The sequence below is a fragment of the Anarrhichthys ocellatus genome, unplaced genomic scaffold (genome assembly GCF_004355925.1).
Source record: "Anarrhichthys ocellatus isolate YVR2014 unplaced genomic scaffold, GSC_Weel_1.0 scaffold14, whole genome shotgun sequence".
NCBI lineage: Eukaryota > Metazoa > Chordata > Actinopteri > Perciformes > Anarhichadidae > Anarrhichthys > Anarrhichthys ocellatus.
Genome location: NW_022280044.1, coordinates 3,048,361 through 3,057,005, shown reverse-complemented (window position 1 = coordinate 3,057,005; position 8,645 = coordinate 3,048,361). Strand labels below are relative to the sequence as shown.

At 43.1% G+C, this 8,645-nt stretch overlaps 1 protein-coding gene across 11 annotated transcripts in view; it reads right to left on the bottom strand.

Annotated features, from left to right (window-relative positions):
- ago2 (argonaute RISC catalytic component 2) overlaps positions 1-8,164 on the bottom strand; it is a 17,663-nt gene extending 9,499 nt beyond the window's left edge. The window contains exons 1-18 of one of the 11 annotated variants that reach the window (XM_031853843.1): positions 7,878-8,164; positions 6,609-6,656; positions 5,907-5,936; positions 5,416-5,611; positions 5,210-5,330; positions 4,939-5,120; positions 4,489-4,625; positions 4,265-4,399; positions 3,860-3,980; positions 3,501-3,648; positions 3,282-3,401; positions 2,325-2,447; positions 2,053-2,186; positions 1,413-1,597; positions 913-1,072; positions 705-795; positions 382-576; positions 41-181 (exon numbers count right to left, since the gene is read on the bottom strand). In XM_031853843.1, the coding sequence (XP_031709703.1) occupies positions 41-181; positions 382-576; positions 705-795; positions 913-1,072; positions 1,413-1,597; positions 2,053-2,186; positions 2,325-2,447; positions 3,282-3,401; positions 3,501-3,648; positions 3,860-3,980; positions 4,265-4,399; positions 4,489-4,625; positions 4,939-5,120; positions 5,210-5,330; positions 5,416-5,611; positions 5,907-5,936; positions 6,609-6,656; positions 7,878-7,896 (2,286 nt within the window). In that variant the 5' untranslated portion in view covers positions 7,897-8,164. Of the gene's footprint in view, positions 1-40; positions 182-381; positions 577-704; positions 796-912; positions 1,073-1,412; positions 1,598-2,052; positions 2,187-2,324; positions 2,448-3,281; positions 3,402-3,500; positions 3,649-3,859; positions 3,981-4,264; positions 4,400-4,488; positions 4,626-4,938; positions 5,121-5,209; positions 5,331-5,415; positions 5,612-5,906; positions 5,937-6,608 lie in introns of all 11 variants that reach the window. The other 10 variants (XM_031853841.1, XM_031853842.1, XM_031853846.1 and 7 more) reach the window with 10 other exon arrangements.
- Positions 8,165-8,645: the final 481 nt, after the last annotated feature.

The following is an 8,645-nucleotide window of genomic DNA, read 5'->3' as shown; positions in this document are numbered from 1 at the left end:
AGGTTGATTACAAAACTCCCACCAGTGACCCGATACTGACCCTCTCGTTTCTGTCCATACAGAACAGTCTCGTGTGGTGTCTCTTCTGCACCACCACAAAGGTGATACCAGGCTGGTAGTCCTTCTCTAGTTTGATGCAGGCCTCGCGGATCGCCAGCAGCTCGTGCTGAAGGACCTGCATCTCAAAAGTTAATAACATGAAAAGTTGCATAGATGATGATAAAATCCACCCAAGTAAACATGTACAGAATTGACAGAAACACAAACACTAAGCTCTGCTATGTACATTATTTACTTACATGGGTTCCGCTGCCTAAACACACTTGTCTATACTTTGATATTTCATAGTTTATTCTGCGTCATCCCTGATATGTGTATCACCTGGTTGAACTGGCCCTCGGAGATGCCGTCGCGGTAGTAGATGATTCTGGTGGGCTTGAAGCGAGTGGACTTGTAGAATTGGATGAGCAGCTCCCTCACCATGGTGGCCAGGTCCTGGATGATGTCCTGCCGATGCTGCTGCACCCGCACCGTGGCACAGTATCTGCTGGGATGGGCATCCATACTACCAACCACCTAAAGAAAAAAAGAGGAAATATCATTTAGTATCAACCAAAAACCCAAACAGTGAGTTGAAAGAAGCTTAAGAGCTGCAGAGATGTTTGAACATTGAACTTTTTTTTGTGATCATGTTGGTTACGTACAGCAGCAATGGACGGCTTCTTTCCATCTCCTGCAGGAGGATGAGTCACATCTGCACCAAGGAAGATCACTGGCTGCTGGAAGACCAACGGCCTGGAACAAGAACGCACAAATGAAAGGCATTTTCAAAAGTCGGATAATAGTTTGACAGACTTCAAAGATATCCACATGGATTCATTTCAGGATTTAGTTATTAGCATCTTCACTGACCTGCCCTGCGGCAGGAGGATGTTGTTGACGCCGCCCAGCTTGACGTTGATCTTCAGACAGAGGTTGGAGAGCGTCTGAGGCGTCGTCTTTTGAACATTCTTCACCTGCACACACTGCGTGGCCATGCCGAGCACCGTGTCCCCAACGCGCTTCACCTCAGCTGCAATACACATCGCAACAATAAGGAAATATGAAACATGATAAGGCACAATATTGATGTTTTGTGCAGGTATACAGATCTATCACAAGTATTTGGGACTGGAGGAACGGTTTGGTCCACCACACTGGTGAACCTTTAGTGGAATATAAATAAATGCATTTTCTATTTGAGCGTAAATTCATTAAATTACAACTGATGTGGGTAGAAAAAAAATCGTTGTATTAAATAGATTGATTGGGCTTAAAATACCAATGTGCTGGATGTCTCTCATCTCTCCAGCAGGAATATAAAATCATGCAGCACTAAATGACACAACAGATTGCCCGAGTGGATCCCTCACCGTAGACGGGCGTCTTCCCCGGCAGGATGACTACCACCAGCTGGAGGCCCTGGTAGGTGTACTTGAGGTGCCTGAACATGGGCTCCACGCTGTCCGCTCCCTGGGCGTACTTACAGAAGCACGGCTGACCCTGGATGGGCATCCCTGCATCCCTGGAAATCTTCCTCAGCTGATCGGTGAATGCTCTGAAACAGGTGAGGAACTTGTTTACTTATAGTTCAGTGAAGTTTAGCGGTTGAGGTTGCCCGAGACAATAATGGAAAGTGACAGGCAAATATCTTAGCAAGAACAATTTGTCCTTTTAGCAGTTCAGTATCACTTGGGTACAGAGCGCTTAAATATGTTACCAATGTGAGTACAAAACCTAGCGACGGCAGTGGAAATAAATGGCACAGCTGTATATAATCAACAACCACTCTTACGTTGTGAAAGACCCAACAGAGGCACAAATCAAGCGAGACAGACTTTGTGCCGCTTCTACGATCCTGATTGCAACATTTGAAACTCCAGCTCATGGACCAATGTGTACTTGCGTTTGTGCACTTCCATTAAAAAAAAAAAATAATCATGGGCTGCCTGCCACCAAACGGCCCATGCACACAATGACATGAAATACGTGCACTTCATGCATCTCACTCACTTGAGCAGCAGTTCAGTACACTGCCTTTGTGGTGCAAAGCAGGCGATGGCCCACACTTTGATCTCAATGCCGGTGTGGAACTGCTTGTTCCTCATGTCCCACACGCCCTGGATTGGTGTGGCTATTGCTTTGTTCTGTGAATCGCAATGACAGCGGCATTATTAGTGCTCGTCACTGTACACAAGATGAAGTTATTCCAACAAAACGTTGCAGATATATGCACAAAAAGTAAAAAGCCATTATCAACGCATAGAAACTGGTGATCGACATACCCTGCCTCCATACAGAATGGAAGGAGCTTGTAAGACACGGCCATTGACTTCTGTCATCTCATCCCTCACCATCACTCCAAACTCACGGACGTACGGGTCAGTGTTGAAGTTGGCACTTCTCATCTGGAAGAAAATAAACAACAACAACACAGCAGTTAAATTAAATGTGAATGTCATCTGAATATGTAACCAAGTTAAGATTTCATCAAAGTGCACGTTTCATCAAAAGCTGCACTGACTAGATACTGAACCACGGGGGAAACAAAAGAACTGTCAAAGGCCCTGACAGAAAAGAAAGTAGAACTTTATAAATCAAGAAAAAGATATTCAAATATTTGAAAATGCCAATCAGTAGTATTCAAACTCCGATAAAGAAGTGGAAAATTAGTAACTCAGTTGATACCAAGCCACGGTCATGTGGACCAACAAAGATGTCAGCCACAACTGCCAGGAACATTGGTGAGGATGCAAAGAAAAAGCCACAAGCAACGTCAGGCTTCTCTGCAAAAAAGTGACGTGGCTGTTTCACGATGCACAATAAGGATGAACTTCAACAAACATGGGCTGCACAGTCGGGTTGCCGCCACAAAGCAGCCTGCTTACAAACACTTACAAAAGCCTCAAAACGTTTGGAGTGATGAGACCAAAATGTAACTTTATGGTCATAACCATAAACGCTATGTTTGGAGAAGAGTCAACAAGGCTTCTGACAAAAAGTACACCATCCCTACTGTGACGCATGGAGGTGGATCGCTGATGTTTTGGGGGTTTGTGAGCTATGGCGGCACAGAGAATTTAGTCTAAATTGATGGCAAGATGAATACATAAAGTTTAATTTGAATCCTGTAAAAAATATAAGAAATGTTTTTTGCCTGATCACTCATGTTTTCTTTAGATAACTGTACACATCTTACTAATTCTGCCGGGTTATGTAAAGGTATGAGCACAACGACTTACCAATTTACTAATCTCCTCCTGACGGTCCGGTGCCGACCGGGCTGTGGCCCGTATCATAGTGGAGGTCTGATTGTCTGTCAGCTTTTTGATGCAGCGCTGTCCTGCCACTATGTTGCACACCTGGAGAGGACACACGTGAAGCAAAACGGAGTTTTAGGGGGGAAATCGGCAGCGAGTCGGGTGACTTTCCAAAAAGCAGAGGAGGTTAGAGACGCTTACCTCGAGAGGTAGGTAGGTGTGCTTCTGCTCCTGCCCCACCTGTAGACACGGGAGGTGGGGGTATCTCAGGATCAGCTTGTACTTGTCTTTGAAGTACTGTGCTACTGTGCATTCAATAGTTTGGCCGTTCTCCTGCTGCAGGGGGAACCTGAGGGGAAGCGCGCGCACACACACACAAGTTAAGAGGAAGAAAAATACAACAATATTGTCTAGATTGTTATCATTTGTAGTGTATTGTCCCATTATGCTGTCCCATCTCTGTGTGCATTTTGTTCTATGCACGTTTGCATTGACTGCAGCTTATGTAATATTAACAATGATATAATGTGAACGAGGATGAGACACAAGAGCTGTCTTACGTCTGGTGGCTGGCTGGTCTTCTGGTCACGTTGCACACTCTGTACTTCCTCTTCATCTGCCCACAGTGAGTGATCTCCACTTTCAGGCCTGGAAGAGGGAATCGCGGTGAAGGAGAACAAACTAATAATTTAAAAGTTAATAAAAGCCAGTTTTGAATGGCCTGTGACAAAGACATACATATCTCATTACAGTGGAAAAAAAGGACAAATATTTAAATTGTTGAAGTAATAAAAGATTCTAATCTTCTACTAATTTAAACTAAACATTAAATCAGGTATAAAAATGAAATCATGAATAGATATTAGAATCAAATCTTCCCAAGACATAACCAAAAATAAAACAATCTAATTGACAAACAAAGACTTGAAAAGCTACTACTGAGTGAGCTCCTGAGCTTCTCTTACCTTTGATTTCCTTTGTAAATTTCACTCGTTGGGAGTCAGTTAAGGGCTTCTGTTGTTCTTCAATGCTTTTGAAATCCAAGACCTCACACATGAACTCGATTACAGGCTGGGCTTTGTAGAACGCAGTGGCAGAAACTGCGAAAAACAGAACCAGCACACAGAAGCGAGGTTCATAGACACGACTTGACTTGACACAACGATGTGCAATCGGCAGGAAACGTTACCATCGATGTTGAGCATCATTTTCCAAAGGGAAGGCCTGACGGACTGGTGGAAGCCGAACCACACCTCTCTGCCGCCACCGAGGGGGTTTGAACATCCCTCTGAGGGCGTGAAGAAAGAGCGGCCCACCGGCGTGTACCTGTAACAGAGGAGTCAGCCGTGAAACGTCCGAGAAACAGAGGCCAGTCAACAGAACAAACAGTTCATGGAAGTATGCTCAGAAAATAAAATAAGTAAAAAACAGGTTGCACAGCATTTTTCTGTCATGCTTTGTTGCTAGATTGCCTTCATCAGTGTGGTAAATGAATTTGGTTTCTGTTTATCTGAATACAACACTGGATATCACTCATATTGTGAGTCTAAAACATCCACTGTGGTCATTTGACAACAACAGGCAGGACAATCAATCATCCAGACATCAACCAATGTTGGATCATAATAAAGGAACCCACCTCATAGAGGGCAAATGTCTCATGACCACATCCAAGGCTTGGACGGTCTCAAAGGGGACGCTGGGTAGCCGCCCTGCTAGAGCCTCGTGCAGCGCTTGCAGGCTCACGCAGGACACCCACTTGATTGATACTTTGAAGCTGCGGTCTTTGCCTTCACCAGGAATGGTTACCTCAAGCTCCACCTGTGTGGCAGATGGGAAAGAACAGATGAAGACAAGAGGCACTGCAGTGATATTTTAATATCATTCGATTGTCCTGAATTGTAACATACTTTGTCTCTGCCTATGGGCAAGGGCATGGCAGTGTAGAGATTCTTCCTCCCGTCGTACACTGGCTTTCGATCACCAAAGATCTGTGTTTTAAAGTGCTGGACCATGTGTTCCACTATTTCACTGAGAACAAAATGAAACAAATGAAATTACATTCAACAACTGATCTGCCGTGTGCTGCGAATGAAGCATACACACATATACGCACCGGTTGACCCTCCTGGGGCATTTCTCAGGCTTGATGTCGATGTCATAATGGTAGACCTCCAGTTTGGGGATTTCCATCTCGAAGAAGTTGGCCTGGAGCTTGATTGTCCTGCCCATGGTGCCAAAGTCCGGCCGTGACGGTGGCTTGAACACATATTCTGGCACTGGGGAGGATGGCGGGTCTAAAACAGGGGGGTCAAATGGAGGAAAGTGGCAAATTGCAAAATAAGGGTCACATTACATGGACATCACACATTCCCCAAGATCTTAAAGGCCCAATTGGTATAATGTAAATGTGATGTGTGTGCACATTAATAAAAAAAAGACTGTTCTGTCAACTGATCATGATGGAAAAAGTTGCAAATGTCATCCCAGGTTTGATTGGCAGAAGTTATTCCGGCATGAATGTTCATTTCATGGCAGCTGCATCAGTGCTCTTTTCTAGTGAGACCTCATCATGAACCCTTCCTACATCTTGTTGGACAAACATACCATTGGCTGGGCAGTCTTGGAGTTGTTCGTCTGCCATTTAATGAAAAAGAAATTACAGTTGTCAAAGTTATTGATCTGAAATTAAGCTTCTGAATGTCTGAGGGGAAGAAGTGAGCACGCAGTTACAGAATCAAGTCTCCAATGTGTGAATATTTGGACCTTCCCGGCTCCAAATCAGAACCAGTCTGATAAGTTTTTATTAAAAAGGTGTTGTCCATTTTTTTTGGGTATTATCCTGGAGAAGCTACACTAAGCTTTCATCGCAGGCAGACGGGCTGAACCTAGAAGCTTCATATCTGCAACTTCAGATATGAGAGTGAGACCGACGGGGCCCACTCTCATCTCCCCTCAGCGCCTTATCTTTGTGCTCCAGCTCTGTTCATTCAAACAGAATAACACCCAGAAAACATGGTAACATACTGTATGGTGGTTTTAATCCAACAACCTCTAGAGTGGGATACCTACTGCCATTGACAGCACAAAATGACGGTGCATTTAGAGGAAATTGACTATCTAGAACGACATTGTCTTCTTTGGAAGTGTACCATTTCCAGGACAATTTATATATTCAGTCAGACGGTTTAGTCGTACTTCAAATGAGTACACATGGTGATGCTTGAATGGTGTAAAAATGCAAGATGTTGCCACTTAAACTGGACCGATGTTGGGACCAGTATCAGGCTTAAAATAGGAAAAGCTTACCAGAGCCGGTGGACCCAGAGGAACGGGGTCCCTCCTGCATCTCGGTGGCTACAGAGGACATAAAATAACGTTGTGACATTTGATCTGATACACACTTTACTTAAAACACATAAAGAGGTGAAAAACATGCATTTGAGTCACTTAACACATGATAGAAATATAGGTTTACTGCTTTACAAGTTAACAAAAATAACTTATGAAGTGGCACAGAGTACTACGTATCTCTATACATTTCCATCGTGAAGGCTTGAATTCAGAATGTCTTGCTCGCTTATCACTTCTATAACGCCATCGTCCACATTCAAGGGTGCCTTTTTTTTTTTTAAACTCTTATCAATATGCAAACAGATTGCCAGCCTACTCGATTCCTCCCAACTCTGCTGAAGCTACCCGTAATTCAAGGACATGATTTCTCCTGGAAATGACCAGATCAAGCTTGCCAATTCATATTTAGTGCAAAGAAAACAGAGATCCCTCCAGCAGCATGGAAAACAAACCATAAAATAATTATAATCTGTCCAATGACAGAGAGAAAAAGTTGGCAAATGCTATAATATTCTAACGTAATTCTAACGTCTAATAGCCAAATAAGAGTAAACTCTTGCGGTACACTGTAATTGTACAAACCCTCAGTCAAACTTCACATGCCTAATTTACGTTTACTTTACGTTATATGCTCAATGTCAATAAATTGCGTGTTACATTGACAGAGCGATCTGATGGCTCCGGGATCAAAAACGATGTAACATAACTAAATTAAAGTTGGATGCTGTTAGCTAAGCATTGCTAAGATTGGTGTTGAGATTATTTAGCATGGCCGGCCGCTACACATCGCTTTATCTTCTGTACTTAAGAGTCAAATAGTGAGACACTCGTGAACAACGATCGCTGTGTTTACACTCGTGTGGCTCATTGAGAAAACACTCGCCAGTCGATTCCACAACATACCGCATTGAGCAGCTACCGACAACAAGTTGGGTAAACGAGGTAACGTTAGCGTTGATGCTAAGTATGCTAACAGCGGCTTCTTGTTGTTGCACGCTAGCTTAAGCTAGCCTTTACTACTAATGCCGCTACTTAAGACTGGGACGACAGGTGATCAAAACATTGTTTGAGATTCATATTAACTAGTTAGCTACATTTAAAAAGAGTCGAGTACGTGTGTCAGAAATATAAATGTAGCAGCTAAAATGCTACAAATGGTGTGTTCATTTTTAGCTAGCCGCATCACTTGCTAATCACGATGCTAATGTTAGCTGCTCCACTTACCTCCAGCAGAGGAATACATTTTGTCGACTTTTTTTAAGCGTGTCGTGGACGTACAGAATACTCCACTCTGATTTGGCCAAATTCCCCCTTAACTCATGCGTGATCGTAAAAGTATGTATATGTACAAGAGCGAGGGATGAAGCTCGGTTCGGAAATAAAGATAATTAGTTAGCCAAGTGGTAAATATTTGGAGTCTCTCATCCTCAGCACGGCCCCATCCCCCCAACACACAAAACGGGAGCCGAGAGAAAAGATAGCACAGACAAGACCCATGCAGGCCAAGAGGATGCCTCCCTTATACTTCCGGCTTCGGTCACTTCCCGGCGTTAAGCAGCCTAAACCTTTATATTTATACTTTTTGGTTGGTTCTCATAAAATATGTATTTTTCCAGCCAATGCAATAGTTTGAATTGTTAAAAAATAGTTACATTTCTGTGACATTTATTTAAGCTCGACACCTTTGTAAAGGAAAATTATTATTATTATTTAACAAGTACGTGCTGTTTATTTATTTGATTATTCTATTTTACTTTGCATTATTTACAGTGAAGAAAAACTCTCAAACCTGTTTACCAATGTTTTACGCACGCGTGAAATGCTTACATTTTAGTTTACGTTAATATGATTCAGAGGGGAACTCTCTTGCCAGTTGAACTCATCAGTGACGTCAGACGTACGCGACGTGCTCGCTCTCAGTCTGGACTCGAATTCAAAACCACACAACAAAACAAAGGTAGTTTTATTCATAAAATCATGGCCCTCTATCAT